Source organism: Terrapene carolina, unplaced genomic scaffold (genome assembly GCF_002925995.2).
Source record: "Terrapene carolina triunguis isolate 2854851 unplaced genomic scaffold, T_m_triunguis-2.0 Scaffold102, whole genome shotgun sequence".
In the NCBI taxonomy this organism is placed as follows: domain Eukaryota; kingdom Metazoa; phylum Chordata; order Testudines; family Emydidae; genus Terrapene; species Terrapene triunguis.
The window spans coordinates 2,515,922-2,535,432 of record NW_020664453.1 but is presented as its reverse complement, the minus strand read 5'-3'; the positions used below and the strand labels follow the sequence as shown (position 1 = coordinate 2,535,432).

General features: G+C 44.7%; 2 protein-coding genes across 2 annotated transcripts in view; one reads left to right on the top strand and one right to left on the bottom strand.

Annotated features, from left to right (window-relative positions):
• Positions 1–19,511, bottom strand: part of FAM151A (family with sequence similarity 151 member A) — a 46,978-nt gene that overhangs the window by 514 nt on the left and 26,953 nt on the right. The gene's annotated exons all lie outside the window — the stretch shown is intronic.
• Positions 1–19,511, top strand: part of ACOT11 (acyl-CoA thioesterase 11) — a 68,182-nt gene that overhangs the window by 35,682 nt on the left and 12,989 nt on the right. Inside the window, exons 4-10 of the mRNA XM_026651758.2 lie at positions 2,586–2,646; positions 3,234–3,335; positions 5,936–6,071; positions 7,232–7,388; positions 9,845–9,964; positions 11,445–11,589; positions 14,743–14,798. Of these exons, the coding sequence (XP_026507543.1) occupies positions 2,586–2,646; positions 3,234–3,335; positions 5,936–6,071; positions 7,232–7,388; positions 9,845–9,964; positions 11,445–11,589; positions 14,743–14,798 (777 nt within the window). The remainder of the gene's footprint in view (positions 1–2,585; positions 2,647–3,233; positions 3,336–5,935; positions 6,072–7,231; positions 7,389–9,844; positions 9,965–11,444; positions 11,590–14,742; positions 14,799–19,511) is intronic.

Below are 19,511 nucleotides of genomic sequence, written 5' to 3'. Positions count from 1 at the left end.
ATTTCCTAAGCCCTAGTTCAGGGCCTTCCTCCCAGGGTGGACCTCATCCAAAGTCCACTGAAGCCAGTGGGAGCCTTTATATTAATTCCAATGGGCTTTGGATCAGTTCTATAGTTTCTCTTTGTTTCCTCTGTGTGCATGGGGTGTTTTATTTCCCCCTCAATACACCCCAAACTGGGAAGAGAAACGCATTAAAAACCAGGAAAATGTGATTTGTAAAACCACAGATATTGACAGTGGGTAGTTGCCGTTCCTGAAACTACTCACTTAGCTTTTAAAAAGAACTGACTAGATTTCAAATTGACAGTGTCCCTTTAAGCGTGTGCTGGCATGTGTGTAAGAGGGCTTGTCTGTGGGTTTATCTCAAGAGACCTGTGAGTGAGTTCCTGTACCCTTCAGTAATAAAGCATGTGCCCCTCCCACTTGAGACAAGGAGAGAGTCTGGAAGCCATACCCTTTGATTCAGCCCAGTGCTAGAAAAGCTGTCAATGAGGTGCAAGAAGTGAAGAGAGAGCTGATTGGGTCTCATGGGGCTAGGGGAGTGCTAAGGCCAGAGGTCTGTCCCACTAAGGCTTTGACTTCCTGACTCCACTTCTGTCCATTCTAATGTAGTCTGCAGCAAAAATCAACATGAGCAAATGGAAAACTACTTCTAGAAATGCACAGTATTGGATAAACAGAGAACACTAGGCTAGGCAGGGGGCAATCTGGGGCTACTTTCTACCATGCAAAGTGGGAATGTGTTACCACTTCTTCCTAGTCTCCTCCCACATCCCCTCCCTTTGTCTTCTGAGTCTAGTCCATTCACCTTCTGCATCTGATCGTAAACTTAAAGTGTGAGCTCTCTGGGGCAGGAATTGTAATCTTGTTACCCTGTTTGTATAGCTCTTACCACATTGGGACCCTGATCCCCAGAGTTCCCAGTCAGGGTGACAGCAGCAGAAATAATCCATGAATCCAACAAAATCAAAGCTTATTCCTAAAATGTGGTGAAGTGAGTTCTGTAGATGATGTACAATACACCGAGAGAGGACAACATCCTTGGTACCCAAACCCTCCTTTTCTTTTGTATCAGACAGATTCAGATAATGCCTCCCTGGCAGCAGCAGCATGGGAAGAACAATGTCTGGTATGAATACGGAAAGTTACAATAGTAGACTAGATTTAGCAGCTGGCCTAACCTAGTGGTGGTGTGTTATAGTAGCATTAACCTGATTGACACCAGTATTCCGTACCTACTGGCTTTGACATGCACGGAGGCCATTCTCTTAAACTTTGCATTTTTTCTGAAATCAGAGATCACTTTTATGCCAACACCAAGCCAACCTCCACTGGAATTGAGAAGAGCCGGCATTCCCAAGGAGGTGTGATTGATTGCGAGAGCCGTGCATGTAAAATGTACCGTTAGCTGGCCGTTCCCTGCTCTGGCTTCTAGAAAACATAACTAATGATATGCAACGTCTTCTCTTGGACCAAGGGCTCATGTCTGTGCCTAAAAACTCTCAGGGTGGCTCCCAAAAACTAGGGTGTTCTGCACCTTGTAGGATTGGGCCTCCAATGTGCACTGTATCAGAGATAGATGGCTTTCCTCACTAAGTGGCCATAGGTATGGCATGTGTCACGCTCAGCTGGAATGAAATTTGAGTGAAACTTTACACGACATCCACTTCCATACTCACAAGTTTGCTGCAGTGATTGCAAATGGGAATCACAATAATACGTCAGCTTTTTGCAAACTGTTTTTTCTTATTAGAGCCAGCTGACGCAGCAACACTGATCATGTTATACAAGAGTGCCCGGACTGTTCTACAGTAGTGCCTATTACATGCTGCTTCTTACCTAAGATGGCTAAAACTGAAATAGATCTGAAGGAAGGAAAATACTTCTCTATTTTTGCATCTTGTTTAGTCAGTTTCCTTGTTTTCTCCGTAGAATCAGTCCATCAGTTTCCATGGGTCTTTCACTTGGGGGACAGAAACATTTTGAAAAACAAGAAAATGGGATTTTAAATCCCCCAAAACTAGTAAAGATACTTGGTGGCAGAAGTGGGATCTGAAATTACTTTGAATCCAGCTCTTTTAAAAACTGACTAGATTTCAAGTTAACTTTGTCTTTTAATAGGCTGATTTACTTAACTTTTATATTTCCTGACTTTTGAGGGATTACCTGTGCTGTGTTGCAGTAGCATTAACATTGTTTTTTTGCCTTTAAAAAACAAACTAGAAATTAAAGGAGATGGGAGGATGTTCGGTTTTATATCACATTAATTGGCAAAGTCTAGCTGGTGTCTAGCAGTATCCTAAATCAAGAAATGCAATTTTCTGACCAGGGATTGGTCTGATTTCTTTAGGTTGGAAGGGTGTATACTTTTATAGTTCATTTAAGGCCAATATGATAGCTCTGCACAAAAGCTGTTGCATTTGTTATCAATAGAAGAAGGTACCTGCAATGCTGCTCCTGATAGTCAATCTGTGAAAGGTGCTGCTTTCTGTTGTAGCACTGTCGGTTTCCAACTTGTGTTTTATGTCTCTAGCAAGGCCGATTGGCATCTTCCACTGACACCTTATTGTATTTTTTTTTTCCAGTGTTGGGCAAGTTGTTAACATCAAAGCCAAAGTAAACCGAGCCTTTAACTCTAGCATGGAGGTTTGTATGCTTTAACCCGCTATCTTGTGGGGCTTCCTACTCTCCAGCTTTACTGTGACCCTGCATGCCTGTGCTACTGTGGACCCAGCTCTATGGGATTCTTCTCTTCTCTTTCCTTAACTTTGATCATTTTAATAATCGAGTAATAACCCCTCGAGGGTGATTCTATTCTGCTAGTCTTTGTGTGTTTTGGTCGCCTTTGTTCGGGGGAGTGACCGTATGATCTGGGATGTGTGGTTTTCATTGTGGTGACCAGGGAACTAGCCTTGTGATCTGTTCACTAGACAACCGTGTAACTTGCAATGCAGTCGTTGCTCTCACTGTTCCCGTGCAAAGAGAATCAAAATTATCAATTGCTAAACTGGGACCAAGCACCAGGACGGTGTGTAGGGCTAGCCTACAAACATGACCTCTTCCTCTCCCAAATAATTCTACATTGGATTTGAATCCTCAGACTTTCTTCTCACGTGGTGCCTTGTCAGGTTGTTCACACTGTCTTTTCCCCCCAATAGAAATAATTCAAACTGAACAAGTCTCCCCTATCTATCACATTCTGTTCAATGCCTTTCTATTGTGACCCCCTCCAGGTTGGCATACAGGTCAGCTATGAAGATCTGTGCAGCGGGAAGCAGTGGAATGTGTGTAAGGCCTATGCTACTTTTGTTGCACAAGGCAAAGCAACTGGCAAGGTAGGAACAGATCCTGCAGAAATCAGGCTGGTGTAATTTGTACCTGTTGGTTCTTGGCACTGACAAGAACCTGCTTTTGGGATCTGATCCAGCATCTATTGGAAAGACATCCAGTGCTTCAAAGGGCACTGGATTAGGCCCATAAAACCAAGTGAAGATTATTTTTTATGTGACACCACTGATATCTGCTGGAACCTTAAGTCTGACACAATGTAATTCTTAGTTGTATTTTTGTAGCATTTATGACCATTCTTTGGCATATGTATGAAGACAGTGGTCATTTTGTATTGACTGTGTTTGTATATGTTTTAGCAAAATGGGGCCCTGATCTGACGGGCCTCAAAGTGCTACCACAGTGTTAATGTGTGATAATAACTTACTCTATATTGCAGGGTTTGTTGAACATCTGTATAAACTGTTTTTTGATTAGCTACCTGCCTAGCTGGTTCTCTTCATAAAAGGGACTAGATTTCTCAAAGGGTTGGTAGGTAGGTTTATAAACATTAACAAATAAATGGCATTCCTATTCATTTACTCAATTTTTTTTTAAGCTGATACTTTATGGTTATTAAAAATCCCACAGTGTGCTGGAAGCTAGTCCCAGAGTCCTAGCCAAACTCCCATTTGGGTAATTGCCTTTCACCTAAAACATCCTCTGTAGCCTCAATTGAATATGGTAGCCTTCACCCCACATCTTACACCACTGTATAGTAATGAAGTGTGCTGCTAAGCTGTTTGCATATTTTACTTAACGACAGGGTGCATTGATTTAAATCACCAATTTTAATCATGACTTTAACCATCAAGCAGAAAACCTTGACTTTAAATTTTATCTTTTTTTTTTTTTTTTTTTTTTTTTTTTAAAACAATAATGTTTTGCATTTGTACTTTGTAGTTCTTTTCCTAAAGATAGGTTGATTCTCAGTGGCTGGTAACCATTAAAACATGTTGCATTTCAACCAGATATACTCTCTATACTAAATTTTGTGCTTCTTTTTGCTAACCAGGAGGATCTGTATATGCTGATTTAAGCAATTAGATAGCTTAGCTTAACTTACATTTATTCAGATTTTTTTTTTACATTTTTATGTTAGAAAAAGGTGAACGTTGAATTTTTTTTTAATTTACCTAGATTAATTTTTACTTGAAATTTTGTATTTGGATGGAAATTAAATTAAAAATGCACAAAACCAGCATTTTAATTTATTTACTAAATAAAACTGCCTTAAGTGTGCTGGATACATAAAAGAGAGAGCTTATCAGAACACATTTTTCATTGTAAAACCAATTTATGAAGTTTAGATGATAAACTCTTCATCGTCAGTTAGCAAAGTGAACAGATTGTTTCTGGTCACCATGTCCTTCAAGATTTTAGATCTAGTATATCTCATCCTTTCACACCTAGTTTTTATTCACATTTTGGAAGAGAGAAATCAAGCTTTCCTGCTTTTTCAACTCCCAGTTCGTTTCTTCTCCTTGAATGAACTAGTCATTGAACAGAACTAGCTGAATACACTGAAATGAAGCAAATATTCTCTGTGCACCTGCAGAAGAGGTTACAGCTGTCTAAAGCTAGTTTAGCACTTCCACAAACTCTGACTCCAGGTGCTTCTCTGCCAGTTCACTGGGCTGACTTTCTTTAAAACTGGGTAGCAAACATATACGGCGTAATGTTAGTCCTGTTAGTCTTAAAGGTGCCACAGGACCCTCTGTTGCTTTATACGGCGTAATGTATTTTGTACTTAATTTAAAATATTTTAATAGATTATAGCAAATTTAAACCTTGGCATAGGTTGTCAATTCAAATTTTATTTAAATAGGCATGAGGTAGTTGTTAGAGCAAACTGCTGGGAGTCAGGCAATCAGTATTCTATTCATGGCTCTGACAAAGTCCCTACCCTTCCTTTCACCTTTATGCCAGTTTCCCCATCTGTCAAGTCAGGTTAATACTTGCCTACCTCAGATAAAGGGACCTCGTCCACTGGACTGGGAGTGAAAACACCTGGGTTGAATGCCCAGCTCTAGCACTGACCTGCTGTATGAGGGCTAGTCACGTCCATTTCTGCGTTTCTATTTCCCCACTCACTTTTTGTCTTGTTTTTTGTAGATAGTCCTTGCCCCAAAGAACTTACAATCTTTGGCTGCATGTTTGTACGGGGCTTAGTCCCAGGAGGTCCTGATCTCAGCTGAGGTCTGCAGGTGCTGCTGTAAAGCAAATAGTCATTCCTGTTAGTAAAGTGCTTTGAGATTTCCTGATGGAAGGTGCTTTGGATGCAAAGGACTCCTTTGTGTGGAGAGTAAAGTGCTTTGGGATTGTTTGGGAAGAAAGGCACAAGGAGGATCTCGGTCTTGTGGAGAAGCAGCACCTCTAAAAGCGAGCAGAAGAATTCAGTCCCCTAAGGAATCAGATTTTCTCCATTCATACTAACGCTGGAGTTTATCACTGGAGGTGCCAGTTAGAATACAAAAGTCCTGCAGATAAATAGGAACATCCTCACTCCTTGATGTCCCCTTTGATCAATGAACCGCATCCCCATGGGACCGGCGTGGAGATGGGGAAAGAGCTAAACACAGTCACTCTGTCTTCTCTTGGCATGTAGATGAAGCTAAAGCCGCTGACTCCTCAGACCGAGGAGGAGAAAATGGAACACAGCATTGCTGCTGAGCGCCGCCGAATGCGCCTGGCCCACACCGACACCCTCAAGGATCTCCTCACCAACAGCACCATGCAGACTGGTAAGCTGCCCTGCGGACCCTGCCCCTGAACAAAAGCAAACCTTGAAACTGTGCCCGGTGCTTGCCTGACTGCTTTGAGCTGGGGTCCGAAAACAGTCGGTCATGTCTGTGTCAGGAAAATAATTCCACAACTTGGTGTAGGGTTACCGGGTAGCAATATTCAGAGTGCTATACGAGTATTCACTATTCCTTGCTAGATCCCTGCCAGGTAGGTAAGTAAATACTCTTCCCATTTTACAGGTGGGAGAAATTGAGGCAGAGAGAGAGAGAGAGAGAGACCGTGACTTTGCCAGGGCCACACAGTGAGTTGCTGGCAGAGATGGGTTAAAAGACAGCATTTCCTAGCTCCTAGTCCTGTGCTGTCCTCCAGACTGTGCTGCCTCTGATCTCTATCCTAGAAGCCTGGCCTCCACTATGAGGTTCTAGCCACCCAAAATACACTCCCCATGTATCGCTGCTTCTTGCCTTGGCTCATTGCTTTTGGAAAAAGCCCCTTATTCCGGTGGGCTAGTAGAAGGGTGATGCTGTGCCTGCAGCACAGGACTGGTGGGGAAGGAGATCAGGGTCCTGTTTCAGCCTCTGCCACAGATTTGATCTTGGGCAGCGCTGAACCTCTCTGCCACTGTGAAACGGAGATAATCTCTACTTCACGACAGTTGTGAGGCAATTGCATGAATGTCTGCACCATGCTCAGAGTTCATCTGATGGAAGGTGCTATCCAGGCAAAACACTTGGTGGTAATGTTCTGCAAAGCCACAGAGACCAGCTGGATCTGACCCCTCATCTCGTACTCCATAGGCTTTCAGGGACTGAGCTTGCTGAGAAGAAGGCTCCTAGCCTCTTTTGGGGAAGAGCACCTTGCACTGCTCCCCAGTGAACGCTCTCCTCCATTGAGCAGGGACAATGAACTGCTCTCAAAGCCGCCTCACTTGGATGGCTGGTGACTGTGGCGTAGGTGTAATGGGGGAATCCTTCTGCAGTCAGCAAGGCAGTGGACAGTCCCCTGGGCAGGAAGGGGCCAGGGCATGGTGGTGGATGAGAAAACGGGGTTTGTTTTTTGTTTTGTAGCAATTAGTTGAGTGATGACTTGTGCAAATAGCCCAGTGGGGTGAGTCCTTTCCACACACCACTCTGGTAAACGCGTGTTTCTTTCATGCCAGAGCGTGAGAACGGAGACTGCAACACCGTGGTGCCTGCTGAAAAGACCAGGGTGGAGAGCGTGGAACTGGTGCTGCCCCCTCATGCCAATCATCAGGGGAACACGTTTGGAGGCCAGATCATGGCATGGATGGAAAACGTGGCCACGATAGCAGCAAGGTGCAGTTCTGAGCTTCTCCTCCCCAAGGCTGGAGACGCCTCTGTCACAGGAGAGGTTCTGATTGCATGTGCTGTTAGCATCTTCTGCTCCTTCATTACCTAGTCCGGTGGTGAGGCACAGCAAGACGGTACAGCAGACAGGGAGGAAGAATATTGTGCAAGTGAAGTGACATGGGGGAGGGGGGTGCCAGGTAATTATCTGCCCACGACTCAAGGGGTTAGTTCCTCTGTTCTTGGCAAGAACAGACCCTCTGAACTTTAATGACCACTATGGTCAGGACCTAAACTTTCTTTCCAGTCAGGCCACTGGGCCTACAACCGCCCAGCACTCCAATGCCCTGCTTGGGCATGGGTTTGGCATTGACGCTAAGGGAAAAGTGCCACCACTGAGACGCCAAGAGCACTTTCTCTCTTGAGCAATGTAGCCTTGCGGATCTCCTCCCCGCATACTGACTAGGCCCAGTCCTCACAGCCTGAGATGGGGTGGACTCAAACTGCCTTTTCCATGTTGATGATTCTCCTCCCGAGCGCTACTCTTGGGGAGCCAGCTTTGACTAGCCTACCCGACTAAGGGATGCCATTTTTGGAGTTTGCTTAGTGGGACAAATTCCTATGTCACGATGTCGTCATTGCATCACACCACAAGGTTTTACCACGGTGGGTCCGGTCCGGAAGATGACCTGGGGGATGGGGGCATGTCTCTGAGTCCCATGAGCGAGGTGGGAAACACACCATTGAAATAGATCCCACAGAATCAGCTTCACCCCTTGACTGAGGCTGCACGGTCTCACGTGCGCCTTCCTTCTGGTGAGGCAGCTCCGTTGTCGGCCCTTGGCCTGACTGTAGCAGTACGTTTCCCCTGTGAGGGGGCTTTCCCTGTGTGTGTGTTTGGAAGCAGCTCTTCTGCAAAGCCGGCCAGTGTTTCTGTTCACGTACAAATACATAGTCTGGTGCGATGTCGTGACCAGGGACAGATTTCTAGTGTACTGTTGTGATCCTGGAAACACTTCTTCATGACCTGGGGCAAGTCACTTCATCGCTCTGCGCCACTGGAGAGGGGGGATAGCGGTGATTCCCGCCTTTGTAAAGCGCGTTGAGAGTGCCTGGTGAAAAGAGCTATATAAGAACTGGGCGATATTTGTTCTAAACCTTGAAGGACGTCCAGGACTGATGTATTTTGTCATAGATAAATCAGCAGTTGTCCATTAGATGGTGCTCTGTATGCATGAATTATGGGCATTCTGAATCCTCTGCGTGTGATGTGATGTGATGGGAAGGGAGGTAGTGAAGGAGTTAAATGTCTCATCCCATTTTTCACCATCTACCTTTTCGGGGTTTAGTTTTTTGATCTTCAGAGACTAACTTTGAGTTCTCAGGTTGACTCGTACTGAACAAGGAGTAGTCTCTGTGTTCTGATTTTACAGTGGAGTGGGAACAATAGCCCCAGAACAGCTGCACTTGAAGGGCACTGGTAGAGATTCAGAGCAAATTTTTCTCTTTCTCTTTCTCTCTCTCTCTCTCCCCCTTCCACACCCTCCCCCTCCCCCCTGTTTTTTATTATTTAATCATAAAATGTACATCGCGCTCCAGACGCACTTGGGTTGGCTGTCGGTATCCTTGCACTGCCTGTATGACTGTTGCATTCTTGCTTCTCTGCCAAAATAAATGTGGGCCCAAGTCCCACACCAACATTTGGGCGCCTACCAAATGCTAACACTGCAGTGCGGTAGCAGGAGGAAGACGCACTGTGAAGGACTCTGTTCTTTGGATGACGTTTTTTAAACCAAGCTTCTTTCTCTCTAGCTCTAGTGACGAAGGGGGAGGTAAAGAAGGGCCACAGGATCCTTGAGTGGAAAGGGAGTATAACCAGTGACCTGGCTACAGAGACTGGCTTGTAATGAGCTGATCTGGTGGTGGCTACTGGCAGAGTGTTGCCCTGCCGCATGGGAAACGCAGAGTGTGGTCCCAGTCGTTTGTGCTCTCAGTTGGCTAGGAAAAGGGTGCTTCTCTCTGCACAAGTGACCCTCAGAGCTTGGAGAATGATTAGTCACAACATGGGGAATCAGGGCCAAGAGGCTTGGGCCTGAGGCAAAAGACACATTCTCAGGGGAATACAGACCTCAATGGCTGCCTTTCTGAGGGCAGCAAATAGGCCCAAATATCTCAGGCTGGCTGAGTGTTGCTGGGGACTGTGTAATGGTGATAGCTGGGCCAGCATCAAAGTTTTTGCTTTGGGGTGGCTGCATATACCTGTGTCACCTGACAAGAACCTGCCTCCTATCCTGTTCTCAGGGCTCTCTGGCTTGAGTGGTTTCCCTTTTGTGCACGAACACTTGCGCAGGTCTGCTATTTTGTCCAGCAGCGGGGCATGCACACTGGTTGATATGTTGGCTTGGCGAAATAGTTTCCTCATTTTGAGTGCATTTTGCAAATCAAATCTCTCTCCCTTCCCACAGCCGGCTGTGCCATGCCCACCCCACTCTGAAGACCATTGAAATGTTCCATTTCAGGGGACCATCACAAGTTGGGGACCGCCTCTTGTTAAAAGCTATTGTTAATAATGCATTCAAAAACAGGTACATCTTTCTCTGGTTCAGGGTTTTGAATGGATTTTGATAAGAAAGTTAAACAGAAGCTTGCACTTTTGTCTTTGAAAACAAAACCGTGCAAATTATTGGCTGCTGGATTTACACAAACGAAGAAAAATAATTGAACAGGAAGGAATTGCCAATGTTCAATATCTGTTGTAAAACGAGTTCAATATCTGGTTCTATATAAAGGGATCAGCTATGTTAACAGAGCAGTGTTTTCCCCTTGAATTACAGAATGCATTACTGCAGGGATTCTCAAACTGGGGGTCGGGACCCCTCAGGGGGTCGCGAGGTTATTACATGGGGGGTCACGAGCTGTCAGCCTCCACCCCAAACCCCACTCTGCATCCAGCATTTCTAATGGTGTTAAATATATTAAGTGGCTTGCTATTTGAAAGGGGTCACCAGTACAAAAATTTGAGAACCACTGCATTACTGACTGTAAAATCAAGTTGATTCAGAAGTTCGGGTTGTAGATTGTTCTGAGAATAAATCTGAATTGGCTCAAATAGCTTGAAATGGGTTCAAATAAAAATAAATTCACAATCAATAAATTAATAGAAATAAAAGATAAAAAAGACCCCTTAAATCATCTAGTCTATTGCAGCCAATCACTGTGTGTCTTTATTTACTTCCTTTTATTCTACTTCCTACCTAGATCAGGTCAGGTCTAAACATCAGGCAGGAAAAAATGTGTTTTTTACTGTAGGTTTTCAAAATCAACCTCCTTAATTCTCCCATGAGAAGCAGTGAATTTTCAAAATAGACTTTTAGGCCCTAAATCTGCTCTCAGACAAAGTACATGCAACATCCATTAAAATCCATGGGAGCTGTGTGTCTGTGGGCAAAATTTGCTTGACGTAATAGAGTGGTGCGTCCAGTCCAAGTGACCAGATTTAGTCAAAAAAACGGAGGGGAAAATTTCAGATTTCATTGCAAAGATTTCTCCTTTTTGTTGACATTTCAAATTTTGTTGAAAACTTGCATCAAGATTTGAAAAGTTGCGCGCACTCTGCTTGAGTCAGTGCCTTTTTCATGTCCTAGGGCAGGTCTACACTTACTTCCTGGTTCGGCGGCAGGCAATCGATCTTCTGGGATCGATCCCGGAAGTGCTCGCTGTCGACGCCGGTACTCCAGCTCGGCGAGAGCAGTACGCGGCATCGACGGGGGAGCCTGCCTGCCGCGTCTGGACCCGCGGTAAGTTCGGACTAAGGTACTTCGAATTCAGCTACGTTATTAACGTAGCTGAATTTGCGTACCTTAGTTCGAAGTGGGGGGTTAGCGTGGACCAGGCCCTACTGATTGAGCTGGACTGATCTAGTAGGTCCACTCTTAGGCTCCTCTGCTTTTTTATTGGTAGATAAGCAATGAAATGTATGGCACGCTGGGTTCCTTTAGCTAGGTAGTAGCGTTGCTTTACGCCCCAGGCACCTAGCGATGATCTGCTTCCATTCTTTCTTTCCAGCATGGAGGTTGGCGTTTGCGTCGAGGCCTATCGGCAGGAAATGGAAGTTAGTCGAAGACACATCAACAGTGCCTTTATGACATTTGTTGTCTTGGATCAAGAGGGTCAGCCCAGTACCATTCCGATGGTGAAACCAGAAGCTGGGGTAAGAATGGAAACCATAATCAGGGCCTACAAAGTGACATTGCCCACATCGGTGGTCTTGTGCAGTGATGTAAGAATCTGGGGAAGTAGGATGCAGCTGAATCTTGTTTTGCCCCAAGCTTGACAGCCTTTAATAGTATTGCATTTATCTGATTCGCTGCAAAACAAATGCAGCTTGCTATAATGGAAATCAGATTGCTCAATAGAGAGTGAATTTACATTATTATTAATAATATGAAATAATCAATAAAAAATTTCCTATGTAGAGACTGAAATGTATTAGCCAGGCAAGACTTAAGAGTATTGCTTACTCTTTTGAACTCCTCTTTCTTGCAATTTATTGGAAAGAATGCGAATCTTAAACTGTTTAGCTTCTAAAGCATATTTTACTTGCATAGCCGTATGTCGGAGGGCATATCACAAAAGGAGGGCTAGTACGAGCATCCACTGAAGTCAATGGTAAAGCTCCCATTGATTTCAATGAGCAATGGGACCATATTTAGAGCCCTGCAAATCTGCGGATATCCGCCTTCTATCTGCAGATATCTGCATCCGTGGACCATGTATTTCGAATCGCAGATCAGATGAGGATACAAATTTTGTATCCACACAGTGCTCTAGACATGGTTTTTAAAAGATATGTAGGCACCTAGAGGTGTAGATAAGCATCTAATGGGATTTTTAATCACATCTACGCACCTAACTCCATTGAAATCAAATACTTTTAAAAATCTGACCCTAGGGGTGTAAGTGTTGAGGATCAGGGCTGAAGACTTCTAACCTCTCTGCCTTCAGTTAGTTCTAATAAGACAGACGGCACTTGGTATATGTAAGCTGTAAAAAAGTTCCAGATTTAAACATCGAAAGCCAGGAAAGTGTGTTTAAGGTAAATTTATTCCTCATTTTTAGGAGTAAATCTTTTCGTATTTTCAAAAAAAAATCTTTTCCTATTTTTAAAAAACACTTTTTTCCTATTTATCTTTTCCTATTTTTAACCCTGTACGTGTGACTGATGGGGAGGGATAGCTCAGTGGTTTGAGCATTGGCCTGCTAAACCCGGGGTTGTGAGTTCAATCCTTGAGGAGCCCATTTAGGGACCTGGGGCAAAAATCTGTTTGGGGATTGGTCTAGATGACCTCCTGAGGTCCCTTCCAATCCTGATATTCTATGAATGTCGGACCTGCTCAAGTGCGCAGGACCACGGCACCCCTCCAGCTGTCCATCTTCTTTGGCTTATGAGGCTATAAGCCCTTGTGCTATTACATATAACCGAAATTCTCCTTTAATCCAAGGGTTGGGGTGGAAGGTCCTGAATCCTATGCAGCCAATGTATGTAAAATAAATGATGACTGGAGTCAGTCCATGCAGCCACAGATTAATTAGGAGAGAATGTCTTTGCTGCCCCTCCCGCTAGGATTTACCCTAGGGTACAGAGAGGTTTCTCAGTGTTGCCAATTTAGTTGTTTGTCTTTGCTCTCCCCCCCTATAAATCCAACCCCCTTCTCTAATTTCAGTTCCTGTGGAAAACACCGAGAGAATATTAATTAAAAAAGCCAATGTTATGCTGATATTCATGGGCTTGGCAATGCCTGGTACAAAGAACAATGTAAACAAATTAGAACCATGAAGTATTGAGCTCCATCAGAACGAAGCAAGCAGGGAAGGAAGGAAGGAAGGAAGGAAGAGAAATTAGGGTTTTCAAATAAAGAGGAAAAACTGATCTTTTCCCTTCTAAAGAGAGAATGAGAATGTTTTTTGAAGTGTTTTAGAAGCACGAGTGCATCCCATGTTCCTTGAGGACTTCAGTGATTCAAAACTGATGAACTAAATCAAAGTGTCTCTCTATGATCATATGAGGGCTGGTATATATTTCCAGTGCTTTGCTAACAGCTGAATGTACTTCACTACACAAGTTGCTTCCAGGATTGGGGCCTTGCTGAGCACTTACTTGCTTAAAGCCAGAGCATGAGAAGTTCCATTGAAGGGGGTGAGGGCTTCAGCTGAAGTTCAAGTGAGGGGTGTAGGGAAATCCCCAGTGGTTGGCTGGCTCTGGAGCAGCAGATCTCAGATACCGTGCAATGCTGAGACAACTGTAATGAATTTCTCAGTAACAGTGGTGGATTCCGAAGGAGGCTGACTCGTGTTTAAAAAGTTCTTGTGAATTAGTGACTTGAATGTTAATGCAAATGGCAGTAAAACGGAAATATTTGCTGTAAATCAAGTGGTGCTATATCAGCCCATTTGGAAAATCAGAGGAAATTCACAGCCCGTATAGTAACTGGCAAGCAGCAGCATTGCCCAGCAGCGTGCGGCAAGGGAGCCTGGAAGTTAATGCAACACAAGCATTTAACCAGTATCTTCTATACTAAGTCAAATAGCTGTACAATGCTAACTTGCCTTCAGCCAGTGGCCCCGTCTACATAACAAGTACAACCAAATTTTTGTTACCAGTTTGGGACTCACGTGTGTCCTGGCTACAACAAACACAACTGAGTTGTCTGCACAGCAGGTTCTCCACACGCCTCCCCACCCCGCTCTCCCACACAGCACAAATGCATTGGCTGTTAGCCATCCACTTCTACCACATTGCATAGCTCTGTTGCGTTGGTACATTCTGGGGAAAAACCTGATCAACTCCCCTATTCTGACTCCTCTGGGGTAGGATTCCCAGAGGCCAGGCACCTACACAGAGTAGCACCAGCAGCATGTGAGGCAATGCATGCTGGGATGGCTTGCTGAGAGGAATGATTGGTGGGAGAATTAGCCAGCCTGGGTGCACAGGCACAGTTGGGAGGCTCTGTCCATACTCTTAAAAACAGGAAGACAGTCCTAGCCTAGGCTGCTGGTGGGGGCAACACACTGATAACTGCTAGGGTTGCCTGCCATGTGTTAACCATAGTGTGTGCAAACAATAGCCCTGGTTAGAGCTAACCAAGAACCAACCTAACAGCCAGAGCATGGACAAGATCCGCGTCGTGTTTCCATTCACATCCCAGGCATTTCCCTAGCCATGGCTGTTACCGAGACCAGCAGAGGCTGTGGGATTGGTTCGCGCATACGCTTTCTTAATGTTGAAAAACCTTTTTTTCCGGTCAATAAATTTTTTATTATTTTTCCAAAACTTTAACCTCACAAACATGTTTCCATTTCACAGGATGGAGAGAGACGGTACAGAGAAGCCAGTGCTAGAAAAAAAATTAGATTGGACAGGTGAGTGAAAAGGATCAGCCTCAAACTAAGAAGGAAAAAATAACCGGGGGGCTATAGCGTTTTAAATAGAACAGTGTGGTTTTTATTCCAGTCCACGTTCTGCTCTGAATGATCACATGCAGGTAACTCAGTAAAGGCTGGGATAATTGGAGGTAACCCATGGCTTTCTGTACCATGGAAGGTGTGTGTGTGTGTGTGTGTGGGGGGGGGGGACCTAGGCACCAACTCGTGGGTGCTCCGGGGCTGGAGCACCCATGGGGGAAAAAATATATAGTGGGTGCTCAGCACCCACCGGCAGCCTTGCGGATCAGCTCATTCCCCTCCCCTCAGCACCTCCCACCCGCCATCAGGCGCCACTGATCAGCTCCTCCCCCTTCCTCCCAGCGCCTCCCACCTGCCATCAGGCCCCACTGATCAGCTCCTCCCAGCGCAGTCAGCTGTTTAGAGGCATGCGGAAGGTGCGGGGAGGGGGAGGAGCGGGGCCGGGAAGGGACGGGGCTGGGGCCTTGGGGGAAGGGGTGGAGTGGGGGCAGGGGCTGGGGCAGAGCGCGGGTGGAGCACCCCCTGGAAACGCAGGAAGTCAGCGCCTATGTGTGGGGGAGGGGTTGCACGCCATGGCTGTGATAATATTTGGCACTTACATAGCACCTTCCATGTGAGGATTTCTCAAAGACTGGAGGAACTTAACCTTCCAGCGCTCCAGGAGTTCAGTTGGGACCAGAGTTCAAGTGGTTTCTTCACAGCGCGTCAGTGTTGGAAACAGGATTTGAATTCAGGCCGGACTCCCAGTTGCCTTTCTAGCCCAACCTATTCGGTGCTGAGCTCAGCTTGAAGCAGAAAGACACTCAAAAGAGCTCAGGAGAGGTGGCAGTTGGTCAAAGAGACAGTAGTAAGGTGCAACCCAACTCTCCCAATGTGAAGGAAAGATAGGAAGAATAGTCAGAGGTCAGTATGGCTCCATCAGGAACTCTTTAAGGATCTGAAAATCCGAAAGGAATCTATCAAAAAGTGCAGACGTGGACAAGCTGCTAAGGATGAGTACACCAGAATCACACCAGCATGGAGGGACAATCGGAAAGTCTGAGGCACAAATGAGTTTCAGCTAGCAAGTGACATAAAAGGCAATCAGAAATGGGCTTATAAATCCATTAGGAAGAAGAGAAAGATGAAGGCAAGTGTAGGCCCCTATTTAACAGGGAAGAAGAGCTAATAATGGACATCAAGAAGGATGACGTGTTTAATGCCTACTTTGTCTTCACTAAGAATGTAAATTGTGACCAGATACTTAACACAATATTAGCAACAAAGAGAAAGGAACGCAAGGTAAAATAGAGAGAAAACAGGTTCAAGAATATGTAGATAAATTAGATGCATTCAAGCTGGCAGGTCCTGATGAAATGTACCCTAGGATATTTAAGGAACAAGCTGATACAATCTCAGACCTATTAGCCAATTGTCTTCAGGAACTCATGGAGGATGTGAGGTCCTAGAGGACTGGAGAAGGATAAACATAGTACTTATCTTTTAAAAAGGGGAACACAGAGGACCCAGGGAATTATAGACCAGTCAGCCTAACTTCAATACCTGGAAAGATATGGAACAAATTATTAAACAATCTCTTTGTAAGCACCTAGAGGATTATAGGGTTATAAGAAATAGACACCATGGATTTGTCAAGCCCGAGTAACAAATCAAGCCAAACCAACCTGATTTCCTTCTTTGACAGGGTTATTGGCCAGCTGAATGGGGGGAAGCAGTAGACATGATCTACCTTGATATATATATTTTTTTAAGTAAGGAAAATGTCATTGCCACATGACATTTTCATAAGTAAACTAAGGAGATGCATTCCAGATGAAATGGCTAGGACGGGTGTACAACTGGCTGAATGATTGTACTCAGAGTAATTGTCAGAAGGTTGCTGTCAAACTGGAGGTATTCGTGAGGGGTCCTCTAGAGGTCTGTCCTGTGTCAGGTACTAGTCAATATTTTCATGAATGAGTTGGATAATGGAGTGAAAAGTGTGCTTATGGTGGAACCAAGCTGGGAGGGGGTTGCAAGTACTTTGGAGAACAGGATTAGAATGCAAAATGACTTTGACAAATTAGAGAATTGGTCTGAAATCAAAAGACGAAATCCAATAAAGACAAGTGCAAAGTACTTTACGTAGGAAGGAAAAATCAAATGCACTTCACAATGGGGTATAGCTGGCTAGGTGGTAGTACTGCTGAAGAGGATCTGGGGGTTCTAGTGGATCACAAACAGAGTATGAATCAACAGTGTGATGCAGTTGCTAAAGAGGCATCAGTCTGCCGTGTATTAACAGGCATTGTAGGTAGGACACAGGAGGTAATTTGTCCCACTCTACTCTGCACTGGTGAGGCCTCAGCTGGAGTACTGTGTCCAGTTCTGGGTGCCACACTTTAGGAAAAATATGAGAGAGTCCAGAGGAGAGCAACAAAAATGATTAAAAGGTATAGAAAGCCTGATGTATGAGGAAAGGTTAAAGACAGGCGTGTTTAGTCTCGAGAAAAGAAGTCTGAGGGGGGACCCAATAACAATCTTCAAATATGTTAAGGGCTGTTATAAAGATGATGATGATCCATTGTTTTCCATGTTCACTGAAAGCAGGACAAGCAGTAATGGGCTTAATCTGCAGCAAGGAAGATTTAAGAAAAACTATTTAGGATATTAGGAGAAAACTTAACTATTCGGATAGTTGAGCACTGGAATAGGCGGGCTTCCAAGGGAGACTGTGGAATCCATGTCATTCATTGGAGGTTTTTAAGAACAAATTGGACAAACACTTGTCAAGGTTGGTCTAGATGAACTTGGTCCTGCTTCAGCACAGGGGGCTGGACCAGATGACCTCTCGAGATCCCATTCCTACATTTCTATGATTCTGTGAAAAGGTACTTGAGGGCTAAGTGATGTAGTGCCAAACCATGGAACGTTAGGAAGACCGACATATGTAGGGGAGCTGGAGAGAGAGAAGATGGTAGGGACAGCACAGGAAAAACTGTCTAAATTCAGAAGTAGAAACTGTGTATAAAACAAAGCATCACAGGGCTATGCTTATTTTATACATCTGTTATTGTCAAAACACACTCTAATATCCAGATACCTTGGTGATTAATGCACTATAATATCTGCATAGACTGAGAACACAAAAATACATAGCTAGACAAGATCAATCTGTAATAATCATAATGATTAGCCCTCTTCTAGTGCTATGCATCTTAGAGGTGCTTTGTAATCGTTCAGTTTTATCTCCCTCCTGTGGGGCATGAAAGGAAGAATTTATTAACCTCACTCTATTCTTGGGGAAACTGAGGCAGAGCGAAGTGATTTGCCCAAGACTTCCAAGCATTTGTCGAGAGCCAGGATTAGAGATCTTGAATGTTTGGTGCTCTCGGAGCACAAGAGAAGCAGTATGGTTTAGTGCAGAGGGGGGCAAACTACAGCCTGCGGACCACATCCACCCCACAGGACCCTTCCCTCTGGCCCCTGAGCTCCTGCCAGAGAGCGGGGTCAGGACAGGCTTGCGGAGGAGCCAGCCCAACTCCCCGACCGCACGGAGCATGGGGGGTTGGGTGGGGGTTCTGGGGAGCTGGATAGGGGGCGGAGGCCAGGCCACTCCTCACTGTTTGGGGAGGCATAGCCTCCCCCAGCCTTCCCTACCTGGCCCTCCATACAATTTCTGTACCCGATGTGGCCCTAGGGCCACAAAGTTTGCCCACCTCTGGTTTAGTGGGTAAGATATGGAATGAATAAACAACTTGAGCCTGAGAGTTGGTACATCTATCGTGTTCCATTTGTGTATTGCTCCTTGTTTTCTTGCTGTCCTTATTCCTGGCTCTGCTGTGAGAGTTGGACAAATCATTGAATTTCTGTGCCTTAGTTTCCCCTTCAGTAAAACAGGGATAATGATACTCGCCTGCCTCTGTAAAACTCTTTTAGAACTATGGGTAAAAAGTGCTAAATATTATTATTATTATTATTTATTACAAGAGTGCACACATCTCTTATGCCGTCCCCTCAAGCAGTGAAAAAGTAACTTATTGGATAGTCAGTTTTTTTTTCCCCTGGAAGCTGCTATTTTTGGCTTAATGGAGTATCTGCAGAACCTCGATATAAAGCCCTAGTTGCATCCAAGACCAGTAATTGACTGGGTTTTGGAGAATCCTAGAATTGTAGGACTGGAAGGAACCTCGAGAGGTCATCTAGTCCAGTCCCCTGCACTCATGGCAGGACTAAGTATTATCTAGACCATCCCTGACAGATGTCTGTCTAACCTGTTCTTAAAAATCTCCAATGTTGGAGATTCCACAACCTCCTTAGGCAATTTATTCCAGTGCTTAACCACCCTTACAGTTAGGAAGTTTTTCCTAATGTCCAACCTAAAATGCCCTGGCTGTTTTATCCTGAAAGGTTAAGGAGAACGATTTTTCTCCCTCCTCCTTGTAACAACCTTTTATGTATTTGAAAACTGTTATCATGTTCCCCCTCAGTCTTCTCTTCTCCAGACTAAACAAACCCAGTTTTTTTCAATCTTCCCTCATAGGTCGTGTTTTCTAGATCTTTAATGGCTCTTCTCTGGACTGGAGTTGTCCTCACCCTAACAGGTATCTTACTGCTGCCCCTGATCTGTAGAAAAATGGGAAGCTGGTCTCTGGTTAGTTTTACATCTGTTACGAACACTATTTTCCCCCC